An 18329-nucleotide genomic window follows, 5' to 3' on the forward strand; every position below is an offset into this window, starting at 1 on the left:
GTTATTGATATCTTAATGATCATAAAATTTATTCATTTAAGTTAGAATTCTAGTTAAGTTACCGTTAAATTTAGTAAAAATAATTAAAATATATTTAATTTTATTTTTAATATAAAAATAATTTAATCTATTAAATATTATTTTTAAAAAAAAATTAATAGATAAGATTTGATTAAACCTACAACAACCTTTATAATTTTAAAATAATAGAGACTAGATTATTTTCAGCTTGAAAATAAAGTTAAGAGCATTTTAATTATTTTTGCTAATTTAACAAGAAATTAATGATAATTTTAATGATAAAAACTAATTTTTATATTTATTAAAATGTTAAAAATTAAATTACTTTATTTTCAGACTATAATAATTAAGTTGTAAATTTAACTAAATTTTAAAAACTAAATTATAATTTAATCTATGGAGAGCTCTTGAGACTTAAAGGCTAAAGCTATAACCCCTCTAATATTTAAATAGTTCATTTTGCATGTATTAAAATTAGTTTTTAATGATGTGGTTAATAACATGGTACAATTTCAGTATTATCAATAGTTTAGGATGCAATTATTAAAAAAAAAAATCAGTGTAATTGTAAAAATAAAAAAAAAATTGATATTTTTTAAGCCATTACTCTTTTGTAAAATATATAATTTTAGAATTTGATCATAATTTTTATAAAATCTGATGATCATTTTGTAATTTGTCACTATTAATATCATGAAAAGCCATACTGGCGGAGCGCCAAAGGTGAATTTCCATAAAGCCGGTAATTTCGATGAGGAGAAAAGGGACTACTAGTTAGCAACAACCCTTGACCTTAAGCAAGATTCCATAACTTGCATGGTGATGTTTGAAAGTGCCAAAATTCCAGCACATATTCCAATCCTTGGAAAAGAAGGCCTCCCTCCCACACCATTTCTTTCTATGCTCATCTTTTATTATAAAGAAGAATCTTTTATAAATAGAGTTTGAACTAAGTGGTACTGGAATCCTATCTAGGACTATAAAACCTCGAATTCAAACCTCAATTGACCCAATAAACGAAAAATAAAAAATATATGTAAATAAATATACCATCTTTTACATTATGCTGTACAGCCTGGAGAAAGCACTTTTAAATATGCAAAAATGGGACCCTTCACCTTGATGACATGCAAAATGAATGAAAATAGTAAGAGAATGATAGATACCTAGAATTCTTTATCAAATAAAGAAGCTTAAATGTCATGACAGATGGTAACAAGCTCATCCAAGACAGAAGCATTGTGAATGACCTCAGAATCTTTAAAGAGGAGAATAAGAAATTAGAAAGTAGAATTGACAGTTGGCTGGCACCTACTAACTACAGGCTACAGCCCTAGCAACTATTATAGAGATAATTTGAGGATTCTTGAGTAACTATAGAATTTCATCAATCAGATTTCTTTGTGTTAGCAAATGTTAATAATTTGTTACTCTTGGCTGTCCAGTCTTTGAATTGATTTGCTATCTAGTTATTTTTTTTTTTCTAACACTCCTAGGCAGTTGTTGCTGTTTGTACGCGCGGTTGCTGAGAGTCCTCAGCTATAGCCTATATAGTCCAGTAGTTCAGCTCCATAACTGTGACAATTGCACCGGAATGAATATTGAAATATTATTCAGCCATGTGCCTTGCAAGAACTCTACACGGCTTACATCAAACGATAAACACAAGATAAAAAATTGCCTTAGATTCATCATACATACCTAGAAAAAGTGCTCAAATGCACGTAAGAGCCTGAGTAGCCAGAAAAAATTATTTACAGTTCGGCCTCAATGATTCAGAGAAGCATTCATCCTACATTTTACAGGATATATATATATATATATATATTAAACTATTCAAGATTTGAGAACAAAAAATAGCACAAAATGATGATTGTAACTGGCCTTCAGAGGTAGATGCATTTTTTAATCTTGAAGGGCCAAAGCTACAGTAGGAATTCTGAAAGGAAGCTTGATTTGCGACTCAAACACGTGAAACTCCAGAAAGAGGATTTCCACCATTGACTTTTCCATTTACAAGGATATCATAGGTAGTGTCATCAGGAACTAGACCTTTGTCAAGCATCTCGTTATGCAGTCTAAAGGCCTCTTGTAGATTGCCCTCTTTAAAGTGCCCAGCAATCAGGGTATTGTAAATAAGGACATTAGGTGTGGTACCCTTCCTATCCATCTCTTCCAAAATTTTCTGTGCATTTTCTACTTGTCCTTTACTACAAAGACCATTTATCAAAACAGTAAATGTTATTATGTCAGGCATGATACCCTTGGCAAGCATTTCTGAGTAAAGATCTGATGCAAGGAGTAATTTGCCCTCTTTTAGCAATCCATCTATCAGTGTAGTGTAAGTTTTCAAATCACAAGGAATCCCCTCATTTAACATTCTTTTTTGCAAGTTGAGTGCTGCTTCCATATTTCTAAGATTCCTGTAGCCACTTATCATGCTATTGTAAACTACTGAATTTGGCGACAGTCCAACTTCCACAAGTTCAGAGAAAAGCTGACTTGCAGTTTCCATGTCTCGTTGTTTGCAAAATCCATCTATCAGAGCACAATATGCAGTAACATCCAGTTTAAGACCCTTGTTTTTCATTTCATTCCGCATCTTCATAGCAAGACCAATATTGTTGCTTTTGCAAAATCCATTAATCAAGGTAGTGTAAGTGACAACATTTGGAGAAACTCCACTTTCACACATCTCTCTGTAAACAGTCAAAGCAGAATTGATAGATCCTTCCCTCAAATATCCATCAATTATGCTGTTGTATGTTAAGCAGATGGGAATGAAACCATTCTCAACAAACTTCTTCAGCATATCTTGTGCGTCAGATGTGCGACCAACTTTACACAATCCATTGATTATAGTATTGTAAGTGAAATCTGATGGGACAATATTTTCATCCACCATTCGGTCAAACACATCAAAAGCATATTCAGTGTCACCTCTTTTGAAATATCCGTACATCAAAACAGAATATGTGATTACATTAGGTTTTAAACCCATTTCAAGCATCTCCGAAAATACACGAGATGCCATATCCAAGTTGCCTTGTCTGCAGTGGCCAAGTATCATGCTGTTGTAAGAAACTACAGTACGACTCACCCCTTTGGACATCATCTTTTCCCATATACTGCATGCTTCACTCACCTTACCCTCTTTACAGAGCCATGATAAAAAAGAATTATAAGTGAACACATTGGCAATGTCACATGCAACTGCTTCATCAAACAACTTGGATGCCTCTTCAAGTGATTGCATTTTCATGAATCCCCGTATCAAGGAATTGACAATGAAGACAGAAGGACAGATATCCTTGTTTTTCATTTGGGTATAAAGCTCATAAGCTCTATCTATACTCCCATTCCTACAGCACCATTCAATCATAACTGCATACGTAACCTTGTTTGGACTAGGTCCAATCTCATTCATTTTATCAAATAAATCTAAAGCGCTATGCAAGTCACCTTGCTTGCAATAACCCTTAACCAAACTCGTTGCCACCACCACATTCATTTGTTTCCCACATCTCATCATCTCGTCCTTAAGCCTCAATGCTTCCGCCATATTTCCTTGCTTGACACAAGCCAGTATAACACTGGTAAAGGTACCCTCAGATGGAACCCAACCCTTATCTCTCATCTCGCTTAACAGCCCACAAGCCAAATTAACATCAGAATTCTTGCAAAAAGCCTGAATAACCATGCTATAAACTGCAGCATCAAGTTCCATCCCTCTATCCTTGGCGTTGCTAAAAAATTTCTTTGCCTCCTCATGTTTGTTTTCTTTCAAGCTTGCACGCATCATTATATGAACTGTAAAAAGATCACCATGGAGCCCTTTCAAAACCATCTCGTTATAGACTTTTTGTGTTTCACAAATCATGTTATTCCTAACTAATGCACTCAGAAATATGTTCAGAAATGGAACCCAAGGAAAGATATTGCCCCCTATCATTCTATTAAAACAATCAACAGCGTCATTTAACTTGTTTGCTCTAACATAACTATTCAACAAGTAATTATAAACCCGTGAATCGGATTCAAAATCAAACCTTTTTGCAGTCTCAATTAAGTGATCAACAAGAACAGTAGGCATGGGGCCCGAATCACCCGAAATAAATCGGTTAAGCAGATTCTGCGCGCGTCGAGAAGTCTCTGAGGACCTTGTCAAAATGTGAAGCAGAACACATAACGAATCAAGGCTCCTAACAAACTTACGTGTCCGTTCCAATCGATTGAAGTAGGTTAAAGCTGACATTGGGTCGTTTCTGTGACTTAAAAGAGTATCGATAGCATTTGTTCGCGTCAAAACTGTATCTTGCGAGGTAAGTGTGGTGAATTTGACTTGTTCGGACTCGGGGAAAGTTTGGTTTCCCTGAAAATTGAAATCTGAAGCAGGTTTCTCAGGAAAATGAGGATGTTGGTTGCCTTTCTCGGCATTATTGAAGTTTGAATTGCGATTGTGTAACAGTGAGGATTCTGGATTGGGTTCACTGGGCAATTGAGGTTGTGAACATAGAGATTTAGGATTTGCAAAGGAGCGAAGAAGGAATGGAGGAATCGGTGAAGAAATGAGTGAAGATCTCATTGTCTTATGAAATTTCACTTGGAGAAGGAGAAGACCAAAAACCCTAATAGCTTTAAACCCCTTCTGCGAAATTCAACTGAAAGAAAGAAGAAACGTAACCATAGGCTGGGCTTGTGCCTGGTTTGGGCCTACTCAACAACAAATGTCTGCAATGATGCTTCTAATTTTCCTGCAAGGTGAATGGTAAATTACAAAATATCCCCTATAATTTGTTAATGTTATCAACAAGTCCCTACAGTTTGAAAACCATACTAAAACATCTTTATAAGGACTATAATGATTAGACTTTTACAGCTCTACTAATGCCTTAAATTTTTAACACAATAGTAAGCGCTCGATCCTATAATATATATATATGCTCTGCTAGTTTATCCTTGGTTTTTCATTTGAGGCTTCAAGTCTTCATCCTTAACTTCAGAAATTTTATATGCAGGGCTTGAGCTAATATATACAAGTCATATGTTGTTTTTATATCAAATCAATATCAATAATCTATAATTCGTTAAATAATATATTATTTAGAGTAATTTGAATAATAAATTAATATAATGATTTAATCCAAAATTAATTTGTTTAAAGTAATTGATTAATTAAATTTTTAAATCAAAATAATTTACCATTATTAATTCAATTTTGGGTGGGGGAATGAATCAGGATCCGAGTTTGTGAAGAGTAAACTATGATTCGGTATAAACAATGAGCAAGAGTTTTTAAGGACTTGGAGGAAAGGATTTGTTTGGCTGTTGTTTCAAAGCACCTGGTTCTTTTAGTAAGGTGGAACTCCGAATTCATGCACACCTCAAACAAGCAATAAAAAAAATTATTATTAATATTATCTTGATTTGGGAAATCAAAATTGGAATCTTTGGAATTACCATTATCACTAATTGGATTACTCGCCAAGAATTGAATAGAAAAATTGTGAAGCAATTCTAGATGTGACCTAAGAGCACATAAAACCAGATAATATGACAATGAAGATTATATTAAAAAAAAGGCTCTTAAATGCCAAAAATGACACCAAGGAGTGACAACTTATCGTCATAATCGATTGCAAACCATTCTTCTCCTAGATATAAGCTCACCAATATCACAAATGTGTGCACTTTCTCCTCCTTCAAAGTGAAAAAATGAGCAATAACTTGGTACCAGTACCATCTCCAGCTCCAAACCCGTTGGATCTTCCTTCTGGTCTAGCTTTTGATGATGCAACCCCTTCATGGATGAGCAAAGCAGACAATGCATGGCAACTAACAGCAGCAACACTTGTTGGTCTACAAAGCATTCCAGGGCTTGTTATTCTATATGGTGGAGGGGTGAAGAAGAAATGGGCTGTGAACTCTGCTTTCATGGCATTCTATGCCTTTGCTTGTGTGCTTTTATGTTGGGTTTGTTGGGGCTACAGGATGTCTTTTGGAGAAGAGCTTGTACCCTTTTGGGGAAAAGCCAATGTTGCCCTTGATCAAAAATTCCTTCTTGACCAAGCATTCCTTGGCAAGTTCCCCAGTGCAACCATGGTGTTTTTTCAGTCTGTTTTTGCAGCTATTACTTTGATTTTGATTGCTGGTGCCGTGCTTGGGCGGATGAATTTTTACGCCTGGATGATGTTTGTGCCGCTGTGGCTAACCTTTTCATACACTCTTGTAGCGTTTAGCATATGGTGTCCTAATGGTTTTCTCTTCAAAAATGGGATAATAGATTATTCTGGTGGCTTTGTGATTCATTTGTCTGCTGGAGTTGCAGGTTTCACAGCGGCCTTTTGGGTAACTACTTCTCTCGCTGTATTAAATCTTTAGCTATTAATCCGTTGCATGTATTTTTAATTTCTATTTGCTAATTCTGCTGCACTTTAGGTGGGTCCTCGCCTAACCAAGGACAGGGAGAGATTCCCTCCAAACAACATCATTCTTATGTTAGCTGGGGCAGGACTACTCTGGATGGGGTGGACAGGATTTAATGGAGGAGACCCTTATGCAGCAAGCATTGATGCTTCCTTAGCAGTCTTGAACACCCACTTGTGTACCGCCACAAGCTTGCTTACTTGGCTTGCACTAGATGTCTTATATTTTGGCAAAGCTTCGGTTATTGGTGCTGTTCAAGGCATGATCACTGGTTTAGTCTGCATCACTCCTGCAGCTGGTAATTCCATAACACTTTGTTTGCATATAGGGAAAAAAGGGAGGAAAGAAAATGGTGTGTGAGTGATTTATATGGAAACAAAGATCCTCTTAAAATAGCCATGTTTTGAGGTGTGATCCATTTTCATCACTGACTGTTTGTTGTATTGTCTACCCTAAAAAAAATAAATTACGATTAGCACTTTTCTTTGTTTGAAAATGAAGGGAAAATAAGGAGAGAAGGGAAAATAACCCTTAATTTTTTTTTTTGTTATTTTCTCTCCAATTTGAAGAGAAAATAATAAAAGTGTGAGATTATACATCAAAATTACAATATTACCCTCTTCTAAAGTTTTTTTTTTGTTGAAAAATAGATGAGATAAAGTTGTAAATTTATCATTACTTTCTTTCCTCTCTTTATTTTTCTCTATTTCTATCTAAGCAAGAGCAAAGAAAATAAAAAAGGAAAATATTCTTTATTTTCTGCTCTTTATTTTCCTTCCCCCTAAAAAATTTCCCAAACAAACAGAGTGTAAATGTTCAAAGATCTTATCAAAAAGATGAATGGCTTAATTGGATTGAGTGTTAATTTCACACTTTCTGCAATTTAATTCAGGGGTAGTGCAAGGATGGGCAGCAATAATAATGGGGCTATGCTCAGGTTCAATTCCTTGGTTCACTATGATGGTTGTGCACAAGAAGTCTGAGCTACTTCAAAAGGTTGATGACACAATGGCTGTTTTACACACGCATGCAATTGCAGGAAGCCTCGGTGGAATCCTCACAGGTCTCTTCGCTGAGCCTCGACTATGCTTTTTATTCACAGGGTCATATGCCCAGTATGTTGGATTATTTTATGGTTTTCAAATGCGAAAAGTCCATACCGGGTTTCGACAAGTAGGAATTCAGCTTCTGGGAATTCTATATGTTATTTGCATCAATGTTATTGTCACAAGCATCATATGTCTCTTAATCCAACTGGTTGTGCCTCTGAGAATGTCTGACGAGGATATGGCAATTGGTGATGAAGCTGCTCATGGGGAAGAAGCTTATGCTATTTGGGGTGATGGAGATAGGCAGGAGAGCTCTTGGTTTCCCAATTCAGGTAATCCTGAAACTGAATTGCCTGTTACTAAAAGGAAGGCAGCTGCTGGTGGCCAAGTTGAGATGACATAAGATGTGTTGTATTTTAACAAGACGATATTAATGTTTGCCTGGACGTTATTTTCTTTTCTTTTTTCTTTTTGCCAGTGAACATCGTACCTGTTGTTTCTTCTGATTGCTCCCACTGTTGTATGTACAACAGGTAGATATTAATCGTTAATTATAGTGGCACTCATCGATCTTTATAATAAAATTGTTACAACAATTGTATTCTATAATTTTTTTAAATTTTATTATTTTCTTTTAAATAGTTAAATAGTTTGATCAAATAGTCAAATAATTGAATAGCTATGGCTTAATCAAAGAGTCAATAGTTTTGATCAAGGAAATCAAGTGAAACAAGGAGTTAAATTCTTAGTATAGCTCAGACTTTTAGTCGATAGACTCGAGTATCAAATAGCTTGGACGATCAGCTGTGAAGTCTGAGTAAGGTCCAAATGAAAATATAATTAAACTATAATGATCACTTGAAATCTCAAAATTATAATCGAACATCTTGAGATTCTAGAAATAAACTCTAATGGTCTCAAATAAATATCAAAACAACTTCATAAATAAGGTATGTTTATTCTACACGAATTTCATATTACTCTCTCAACCATTTATTGACTTTAACGTTGGAGTGACCGGCTAATAAGTCACTAACCATACTCATTTTTTTTGCCACAAACTTGCATTATAATGAGACTAGTTAAAGGAGACTAGCATAGCATCAATTAAGAATAACTATAATCAATTCTAAGTTAATTATTGTTGTCATTGATGTTTTCTGTTTATGACTTTGAATGTTTGATGACAAAATTAAATAGCACTAGTAATTGATAGCTACTGCGAGTAGCTATTGACTAATAATTAATGGCTTAAATATAATTTAAGCCATAAACTTTATATAAACTTATTAGACCGTTGTATTTTTACGGGACTTATTAAACTTATAAATTTTATTTATACAAGAATTTTGTCATTTTCAAAACAAGAAAAAAAAAATTTATCAAAATTTGTAAATTAAATTTGGTGAAATCTTATTAAATATTGTAAATAACAGTTTTAAAATATCTATAGACAAATGGAAATGAAAGCATAAATTTTTTTGAATATTCGATCTATAAGATAAAGTGTAATTAGATTTTGGCATTGCATGTGTTTTACTTTTGATTGAATTTTCTATTATTCTTAAACTAAATATGCGAAAATTTCAAAGAAATGTTGATAAATTTTTATAACAAAGTTTAAGGATATCATTTATAAAGACTCTCTTCTTTCTTTTTATCATTTGTTTTGCGTTTATGGTGTTTTTATTTGTCGTTTAAGCAGCTTCCCTACCTCTACTGACAAGAGGAGCTCCTTTCCATGCCTAAGTTGTGGGTTTACTCTCCCCCTGTAGGTGGGTGTAAGTATTTCCTTTTGGATTTTGTTCAGTAGCTTGAGCTTCAATGAAAGAGTCTTCCTTCGATCTGCTGTTTCTGTTTTGTCTTTCAGTGTTTTATGTGTTTTGGGCTTCCTCTTGAAGGTGCCAATCTTCCATTAAGCAGAGGTCACATGTGGTATTTATGGTGGCAAATCTTGTGATCTATTTATGAGTTGCAAGAAAAGCTCTACCGTCAACTCCTCAATTGGGTATTATTAGTGCAGGCCTACAATGGCCTGCAGTTCCAATAGAATGTGCTTATCGCTGGTTCTCTAATGGTTATCAATTTTTTTTTTTTTGGGTGTAAATGATCATGGACTCAGCTTTGTAATTGTTGGGAGGAGCCCTGTCTGGTGTGCGGTGCCACTAGTTTCCACTTCAATCGGGTCTGTTTTTTAGGATCTTCCTTCCTGCTCATAAACGTAAGGCTTGCCGGGAGAGGTTTTGTGACAATTGTTACTTGGGCCGTTTGAGACACTATTGGGGGGGTGGAAGCCCACTTGTTAATTGGGTCAACCACAAGACAATGGGAAACGCCAGTCATATCAGGAGGCGCAAGGTGCAATTCAGACGCACTATAAGGGCAAACATGGAAGAAAATTGAAGTAGCTCAGGCATAAAGTTCTCCCCTTAGCCCTTCTTTGTAGAAAGAGCCTAGGTTTTTCTTCGCCCTATATCTTTTAATTTCTCTGTGGCTCTGCGTCTCTTGCAGGTGAACCTAGGGTTTCTCACTGCCGCTTTCTTATTTCTCTTCTCTATTCTGTATATCTTCTTCTACATGCGTCTTCAATCATTCTTATTATTTTTGTTTCTGATCCGAAACATGCAATCTGAATGAAACTTAATTTGTAAAATTGATTTTTTTTATCCTGCCTTTTTTTTTTATGTATTGAATTTGAACTTATATTTGTCCATTAAGTTTTTAATACTGGATCTGGTTGTTTGATTTTGGGGATTTTTGGGGTTTGCGGGAATCTAACTAGGGTTTAAGAATTTTGGGTAATTATGTCTGGGTTTTTTTCTTTTGTTGATTTTTGTCAGTTTCATTATCTAGGATGTTGGCATTGCGCATCTGTTCATACACGGTATGAGTGTACGGGGTGAAGCGATTTTAGCTGTTGGTATGATTAAGAAAATACTTAAGGTTTGATGATTATCGTGTAGCTTGATTTCTTGTAAGGTTTAGATCTATTATGATCTATGCTAACGTAATTGTTTTTGGTGCTTGATGGAAGCTTAATTCCATTTCTTCTTTTCTCTTTAAATTTGGTCTCTGTTCCTGGGTTGTTACTTGTTACTGTTTTGGTAATGGGTCTCTATTGCTTTGCTCATTTTGAATTATTCGTTTTGCGTTGAGACTGGCAGTATATGTATCATATTGTGATTTGTTTCTTCCTTTCATGGGTTGACTTTACTTAGGCATTTGTTATAAACATGGACCTACCATGCTTCTCGCAGCTTCAGACAGATGACTGTCATTGTAACACAAGTTGAATTTGCAGAAATCTGAAGTAAATTTATATCGTAACTTCTGGGATTTTTTTTTGGTATAATTATATGTTTGTGCTTTCTAGCTACTAACGTCATTTGGTTTCGTTTGTTTATAAATGCATTAGTTGCACATCGGGTTATTGGTTGTGCTGACTTGATCTGTGATATTAGGGAACATAGAATATGGCAAAGAAGAAGAATCCATTGGTTTTCATGGACGTGTCCATTGATGGTGATCCTTGTGAAAGGATGGTTTTTGAGGTAAAATTATTTTAATCAAGAAAATATGTGGACATTGTGTACTATTATTGCATCTGTATGTTATTTTAATTAATTTGGCTTTCAAGTGCACTTAATTTACTGGTTATCTTTAATTCCAGCTTTTCCCTGATATTGCTCCCAAGACTGCAGAAAATTTCCGTGCCCTTTGTACAGGTGATAAATAAGTGCTAAATTAGTTTTGTGATGATGTCTTTTCTTGTAATGGTTGTCTTGTATATGCAATTTTTGTTGATGATTGATAGTATGATAGCTTTTTTGGACGCCAAGCCTTATTCTTATGCAAAATTTTCAGCTACCTAATTTTGATTGGTATTTAAATAATGGAGGTGGGTATTGATTATGCAAAGTAATATTTCCAGTCAATTAGCAGTTTTTCTGATTTTATCTGCACATCTTCAGGGGAGAAGGGAATTGGTCCTAAAACTGGAAGGCCGTTGCACTACAAAGGGTCATTTTTCCATAGCATTATTAAGGGTTCCATGGCTCAGGTTTGTTTTTATATCTTGTGTACATTAAGATGTTCATTATGTAGGGTGGTTCCAAATTTGCTTATGTGCTTAGTTTTCTTGTTCATCGTGGCTTAGAAGTGGTCTGTCAGTTACCCTTGTTTATGCTGTAGGACACAGGGCTGATGGTCACGACTGCTTTTCTTGTGATGTAGTTTTAAGGTTGTACTTACTGAGTTGTCCATCCTCAAAATTTACTATGCTTATAGTGTCCTGCCGAATTTTGAACAAATGTATGTTTCTGCTTACCAGTAGACTAATAGTTTGTGGTTGTCTTGCAGGGTGGTGATTTTGTTAAACGCGATGGTATGTATTCCGTGACTATGATTTTGTGCATCACTAATGCATTTGTTTTGGATGATTCTATTTGATTCATTTGTTATGTTGCTCAGTGCCTTATCTTTTTATTGTTTTTGGAATTTTTTTTAAATACTTTGGAGTTTTTGGTACTGAATTTATAGTTTTCTCATATTGAAATCACCATTTTATGTAATTCCCGGTAATAATGTGGTGCCTGTTTGTTCTTAGGGTAAGACATGATCTAAATTCTAATACGTGAGTGATTTAATACTAATTGACTGAAAGCTAGGCTTGCTTAAGATTCACAATTCAAAATTTTGGATGATATTTCACATCATCTAAGAAGTAAAAAATTTGTAGTGGTGTAATTTATTATCTAAGAATTATAAAATTTGTAGGTGATGGAACTATCTTCATGTGTTTTCATTCCCTTTTCATAGTTTGAAATTATTTGCTTATTTTCCTTTTTCTATTTTGCAGGGTCTGGCGGGGAGAGCATATATGGGGGAAAGTTTCCAGGTGAGAATTCTTAATATTAGGCCTTCTTGTACAGTTCCCTTAAATTGTTGATGTTATAGTTTTAGGTTTGGGCCAAAGGAAGTGAATGGAAACTGGTGCTTTTGCAATGTGATACTTTTTTATCCTGCACTTGTGCAATAAATATCCTTTTCACTATAGTGATACAGTTTACTCATGGGTTTGATACCTGTCAATATTGTCATGCGTGTGCTTATGTTTGTGTGACTGAGCAAATCATTGGAATCGTATCTTGGGTTCATTTTTCGTGAGGCAAATAATTTCTTCCTCCAACTCAATGTTGTGACAAGTGGTGACTGTTACACTGTTTCAGATGAGACTACAAGGCTTAAGCATGATGGTCCTGGTCTTCTGTCAATGTCAATTGCTGATCGTGACACTTTTGGTTCTCATTTTATTGTTAGCTTTAAGGCTAATCATCATCTTGATAGGTTGGTTCTTCATTCCTTGAATTTCAGATACTTTGAAGATTCATATTAAAACTTTGTTTTTTTGTGTTGTCTTTATAGTGGGTTTTATTGTTGTTCATAGTCTTCTGTTATTCTTGATGTGTGATTTAATTCATTTGGTCCTTTGTTTATGTGGTATCATATTGATAGGAAGTATGTAGTCTTTGGGAAGCTTGTGCAAGGAGATGAAGTGCTGAAAAAGATTGAAAGTGTAGGTGATGAAGAAGGGAGGCCATTGGTAACTGTAAAAATAATCAATTGTGGTGAATTTGAGGGTAAGAATCCTGGAGCCATCTGTCTTTTATTTCGCCTTTAATTTCATCTTATATGTCAGTATTTGAATTTATATTTGAGGTGGTGGAATCTTCTCTTTAATTTGTATTTCAAATTTTTTATTTTATTGCTTTAGGTGTGGACAAGAAGAAAGTACATAAACTGAAGACAGGAAAGGATGCTTTATCTGATTCTGATAGTCATGAAGCACGTAAGAAGGGAAGGCACAAGAAATTTTCAAGAGATAGAAAGAAGAGGAGAAAAAGATATGATTCGTCTGAGTCAGAGAGTTCATCTGATCCAGATATGGGATCATCTGAGTCTGATAGTGATTCTGACTCGTATATATCCTCCTCTTCTGAGATTAGTTCCTCAAGTGATGACAGGCGCAAGAAAAGAAAAAGATCTTCTAAAAGGGACAAGTATAGACGTGGAAAAAGAAGAGATAAACGGCGTGAAAAAAGGCGAAAGAGACGTGATAAGAGATCCAAACGTCGATCAAGAAGGTAGTAACTATACCTATTAATTTTATTTTACTAGAGTTTTCTCTCTAGTTCAGATTCCATGCGATAATGTTGAAGAAAAAAGAAATTGGGCTTCGGTGATTTGCTGTTGTATTATTCTACATAGAATGACTCATTGTCTTTCGATGATAATTGGGTAGAATTGTTTTGTTGGATTTTTTCCTGTGCTATGTGGTACTATTTCTATAAGATAACTAGATAACTATACTCTGCATGTACTGGCGGATCTAGAAAATTTTGTTTGTGGGGCGATGCACACAAAACATATATGTTTGTATAAATAAAAAAAATTGAGTACATATAAATAAAATTTAGAATAAATCACTTTTAAGTAAATGAGATTTGTATAAATAAAAATAATTACATTTGCGTAGAAATAAAACTTAAAATAAATCACTAATTTTACAAAGTGGGACAATTGAAGCAATTGAGTGTGGGCAAAGAGAAATAATTGAGTGGGGGTAAATTTATAAAAACACGTACTCTATATGTTGAGGGCAATTTAAACAACAAGGAGAAATAATTGAGTGGGCACAAATTTATAAAAACGCAAACTCTACATAGGATTTTTGAAGCCAGTGGGGGCAACTTGCCCCCCACTGCCCCATGGTGGATCCGCCCCTGATTGCATGGCATACAACTTATTTGTTTTTTCAGAGTACCACATTATGTTTCTTCCAGTGAGCAATATGTAAAGAAACTAACTATTAATAAGTGTTTGCCTGTATTCATACTAAAGTGACACTGTCCAAAATGCTCTTTGAATTAAAAGGGCACGAAGAAGCCAGGAAAGTTTGAAAGATAACCTGGCCCTTAAAGATGCGGTCATTTCATTACCACCAAAAAAGGGGAATTTGAAAGGACTTTTATGCCCAAAGGCATACATATGTCTGTAATTCCAAATCATTATATATTCCTTATGGAATTCTTTTGCTTTTTCCGTTAAGAAGTAAGATTGGTTATTCGTCTCTGCATTTTGATCTCAGGGATTTGTGTCACATTGCAAACTTAAGTCATTTTCCCTTTATCATGCATGTAATTATATGTGTCCTTTCCATCTTTATTCAAATGGTTGGCTGATGTTTATTGAAAATACCTTCAACTAGATGCATGAACTGTTAGCAGTACATTTTTTAGTTTTGGAGCCACAAACTCTTTTTTTTGCCCTGTAGCTTTACACTGGTTTTTAATTTGATGATGATGTTTTTTTTGCATGGCATTATTAATTTTATCCTTAATTTTATTCTTAGGGTGTCAGATAGCCTTACTGATGGTGATAGTGAGAGTGAAAGTGGAAGCAGCTCTGATGATGATGCTCTTGAAGTCCAGGCAAAAGCTCGAAGGCGTAGAGACCCTTCTTTGAAAACTGGTATTACTTGAAGTGTTTGTATCTGTAATTGTTTTATTTATCATTTTTACATTCTTCGTTTTCTGTGTCTATAAACATGAGTAGATTTTAAACAGTTGTTGAGTCTTATTCTTATCTGATTTCACTCATTTTTTTGCTTTAATTCATGTGATACTGCACAGAATCACCTTGTTAACTTCATTCTTTATTTTTGTTGTCTGTGTCATAGACTGTTAGTCATCATTAATTGGAAATTCTTGTGCTCGTTATCATATTAAACAATCTAGACCAAATACTCATTTGTTTTGTGTAATATTCTGCAGTTGGGGATCAGTCTCCTATGGTTTTGGAGGAAGAAGATGCTTCCCTTTCCCATAAAATAAGGGAAGAACATGTTATGCTTGAAAAGGAAGAAGGTGAATCCCCCAAGGAAAATGGAGGGCGGCGAAGCAATGGCATTGAGGCAGATGCTACATCTGACAGAAGTGAAGATAGACTACCTGATGTGGTAGATGATCATCCAGGCAAATCTAGGTCTACTTTCCATTCTTCTCACACCTCAGTTATTCTTTTTGCTTACCTCATCCAGAGCCGGTATTTTATTGAAAGTTAAATGAGCAGGAGCCGAAGCTTAAGTCCCAAGAGGACCATGAGTAAGAGTATGAGTATTAGTCCCAGAAAGAGTCTGAGCAAGAGCCCAAGTGTTAGTCCGAGGAGAAGTATTATGAGGAGGAGTCCTCCACGTATCTCACAGAGGAGTTTCAGCAGAAGTCCTGCTAGAAGTGGTAGCAGCAGGAGTCCAGCTAGAAGTGTCAGCAGAAGTCCAGTGAGGGGAAGAAGGGCTAGAAGCATTAGCAAGAGTCCTGTGAGATCCCGTTCTCCAAGAAGCACAAGCAGGGGCCCTTTGAGATCCCCTCCTCCAAGAAGCAGGAGCAGGAGCAGGAGCAGGAGCCCACCTAGAGCATCATCACGAAAATCTATTAGCAGAAGCCCACCTAGAGCATCATCACGAAAACCTATTAGCAGAAGCCCTGTTAGATCCTCTCGAAGAGGATTTAGCAGAAGCCCTGTTAGGTCTTATCGGAGAGGTGCAAGCAGAAGCCCAGTTAGATCATCTCGCAGAAGCATTAGTAGAAGCTCGGGTAGGGTTCCTTCAAGGAGAAGTGCTAGTAGAAGTCCAATTAGGGCTCCAACCAGGAACAATCCACGGAGCTATTCAAGGAGCCCTAGCCCCATACATAGGGTAAGATCTCCTCCTGATCGAAGAAGTTTGTCAAGAAGTGTCTCCCCTGATGGGTCTCCCAAACGCATCAGAAGAGGGCGTGGTTTTAGTCAACGTTACTCTTATGCTCGGCGATACAGAACGCCTTCTCCAGATCGCTCTCCTGTTAGATCATATCGATATAGCGGCAGAAGCAACCGTGACAGGTGTCTAGTTTGAGCCCTTTTATTTATCAATACTTTTACCTTGTTTTTTTGGTTGAAATTTCTTACTCGTGTCTATTGCTATCCGATGGTTCAAGATTCCATGTTTAACCATGCGTTTCATTTTTCTTTAAGATTTTGAAGTCAGTGCCAACGGCCTTACTCATTAATTGTTGGTGATTCTTTCTAGATATTCAAATTACAGGAGGTATTCACCTAGGCGGTATAGAAGCCCACCAAGAGGAAGAACTCCTCCCAGGTTCATGATCTACTGCCGACTTGAGAAATGCTTTCTTTGCATGGATGGCTTTGGAAATTTTTTCTTTTTTATGAATTCTTGATATTGTTTAATACTGGAAGTACTTTAACTGATACTAAGTTCTCTTTTTTTTTTTTTTCTTTTATTTGGGGGGGCCATCACACCAACTTAATTTCTTCCCTTGTCTTGGCAGATACAGAGGCAGGAGAAGCAGAACAAGGAGCCCGTCGTTGTCACGAAGCCCTCGCTACCGTAATCGTCGCTACAGTCCTAGTCGTAGCCCAGTTAAGAGTCTTTCCCCAGTTAATGCACCTAGATTTCGTGGCTCCCCACAGGCTGAGAGGTCTCCTCATAGCCGGAGCCCATCAGTATCGCAGTCGTCATTGGACTCCCAGTCTCCCAAACGAGTGAGCAGAGACAGATCTAGGTCATCATCAGGAAGTCCTAATGGAAAGAGGGGCCTGGTGTCTTATGAAGATGGTTCTCCTGATTCTGGCCAAAGGTGAACAAGGGTGTAATGAAGATAATGTCAGGACAAACATCGACTTTTGATAGATATTCACAAGCTCAAGTTCTCTGATGAAAAAGAGGTCTGGGTATATTGTCTACCGGACATACATTGGTGTTTTGGTGGTGGTTTTTTTTTTGTTTTTTTTGGGTAGGCTATGGTATGTAGTTTATGATTCTCATAACATTTTTAGGGTAATCTTTGGTTTGATGCCAGGATGTTTTTTTTAGTAATAAATATTGCATGAATCGTTATTTGATGGATTGAAGTTGATGTGTTATATATTTAGGTGTAGGCGAGTTGGGGAAACTTTAAGTGGGAAGTTAAAGGCTATTTCTTCCACTTCTCTTATCTAGCTTATATATTTAGGTCTTATTTGGTTGGGTAGGTGAGTTAGGGAACTGTGGAAGGCTGTTTAAGGTAGGTAATTTACTTTCTGAAAATTAGAGTTTTCATTTGAACTGAGCAAAGTCCTAATCCCTTTTGAGGGTGAGAATAGCAGCCTGGATGGTTCTCCTTTTCCTGCTTCGCGGAAAAATGGGATATATTTGTTGGGGTGTGGGGTGGGGTTACTGGCAGATTTGTTTTTTTTATAATTTTGATTTACTATTATATAATTTACTGTTATATAATATAAATTTATTTGTTGAAAAGTAAATTATAAATTAAAAATATGATTTTGAATATAATTTTAAACATAATTTTGATAATATTAAATTTTTTATTAAAAATATAATATGTAAGTATTTAAATATCAAAATAAATTAATTTTTTTAATGGGTGATAATAATAATAATAATAATAATAATAATAATAATGTTATTGTTATTGTTATTGTTATTTGGGGAACGAGGAGACGTAATAGCCTAAGCAGCCGGTTGAGGTTGAAGATTAAAAAAAATAAATAAATTTTTTTAATAAAATATCAGGATGGGTATAAAAAATATGGGATGGGAAAACCTCTAACTCTGCGGGATCGGAAAGCAAAAGCTTATAGCTGCATCAATTATTGTTATGTTTTTTTCTTTCCATTTTTCAAATATAAAATCTTTAAGGCTGCGTTAGGTTTGTACTCATGGTATTGGATTTAACATTTATAAATTTAAAATAAAAAAATTTTATTTGATTAATA

The 18329-nt window shown here is 35.4% G+C and overlaps 3 protein-coding genes across 7 annotated transcripts; 2 read left to right on the forward strand and 1 right to left on the reverse strand.

The window, feature by feature from the left end:
* Positions 1 to 1691: 1691 nt before the first annotated feature.
* On the reverse strand, positions 1692 to 4720 carry LOC110654067 (pentatricopeptide repeat-containing protein At3g54980, mitochondrial-like). Its single transcript, XM_058146072.1, has one exon. The coding sequence runs from the start codon at positions 4604 to 4606 to the stop codon at positions 1985 to 1987; it is 2622 nt and encodes an 873-aa protein (XP_058002055.1). The 5' UTR covers positions 4607 to 4720; the 3' UTR covers positions 1692 to 1984.
* Positions 4721 to 5590: 870 nt separating this feature from the next.
* LOC110654064 (ammonium transporter 2 member 5) lies at positions 5591 to 7952 on the forward strand. The gene is made up of 3 exons (XM_021809936.2): positions 5591 to 6369; positions 6460 to 6745; positions 7340 to 7952. Exons 1-3 carry the CDS (start codon positions 5737 to 5739, stop codon positions 7897 to 7899), a joined length of 1479 nt encoding a protein of 492 aa, XP_021665628.2. The 5' UTR covers positions 5591 to 5736; the 3' UTR covers positions 7900 to 7952.
* Positions 7953 to 9858: 1906 nt separating this feature from the next.
* LOC110654063 (peptidyl-prolyl cis-trans isomerase CYP95) lies at positions 9859 to 17465 on the forward strand. Of its 5 annotated transcripts, none has more exons than XM_021809933.2 (14): positions 9859 to 10007; positions 10958 to 11047; positions 11167 to 11221; positions 11468 to 11556; positions 11856 to 11880; positions 12355 to 12393; positions 12725 to 12842; positions 13011 to 13135; positions 13270 to 13639; positions 14908 to 15026; positions 15329 to 15539; positions 15627 to 16433; positions 16621 to 16689; positions 16883 to 17465. In XM_021809933.2, exons 2-14 carry the CDS (start codon positions 10970 to 10972, stop codon positions 17193 to 17195), a joined length of 2418 nt encoding a protein of 805 aa, XP_021665625.2. In that variant the 5' UTR covers positions 9859 to 10007; positions 10958 to 10969; the 3' UTR covers positions 17196 to 17465. The 5 variants fall into 5 exon arrangements, with proteins under 5 accessions (XP_021665625.2, XP_058002058.1, XP_058002056.1 ...); XM_058146075.1 differs by having other exon boundaries at positions 9910 to 10007; positions 10967 to 11047; XM_058146073.1 differs by lacking the exon at positions 9859 to 10007 and adding an exon at positions 10481 to 10842.
* The last annotated feature ends 864 nt before the right edge of the window (positions 17466 to 18329 follow it).

This window comes from Hevea brasiliensis, chromosome 4 (genome assembly GCF_030052815.1).
Source record: "Hevea brasiliensis isolate MT/VB/25A 57/8 chromosome 4, ASM3005281v1, whole genome shotgun sequence".
Classification (NCBI taxonomy): domain Eukaryota; kingdom Viridiplantae; phylum Streptophyta; class Magnoliopsida; order Malpighiales; family Euphorbiaceae; genus Hevea; species Hevea brasiliensis.

Coding starts and splice junctions, on each gene's coding strand:
- LOC110654063 (XM_021809933.2), top strand. CDS start 10,970: ATGGCAAAGAAGAAGAATCCATTGGTTTTCATGGACGTGTCCATTGAT. Junction 11,048..11,166: donor GTGAAAGGATGGTTTTTGAG/GTAAAATTATTT, acceptor CTTTAATTCCAG/CTTTTCCCTGATATTGCTCC. Junction 16,434..16,620: donor GGCAGAAGCAACCGTGACAG/GTGTCTAGTTTG, acceptor GATTCTTTCTAG/ATATTCAAATTACAGGAGGT.
- LOC110654064 (XM_021809936.2), top strand. CDS start 5,737: ATGAGCAATAACTTGGTACCAGTACCATCTCCAGCTCCAAACCCGTTG. Junction 6,370..6,459: donor GTTTCACAGCGGCCTTTTGG/GTAACTACTTCT, acceptor GCTGCACTTTAG/GTGGGTCCTCGCCTAACCAA. Junction 6,746..7,339: donor CTGCATCACTCCTGCAGCTG/GTAATTCCATAA, acceptor AATTTAATTCAG/GGGTAGTGCAAGGATGGGCA.
- LOC110654067 (XM_058146072.1), bottom strand. CDS start 4,606: ATGAGATCTTCACTCATTTCTTCACCGATTCCTCCATTCCTTCTTCGC.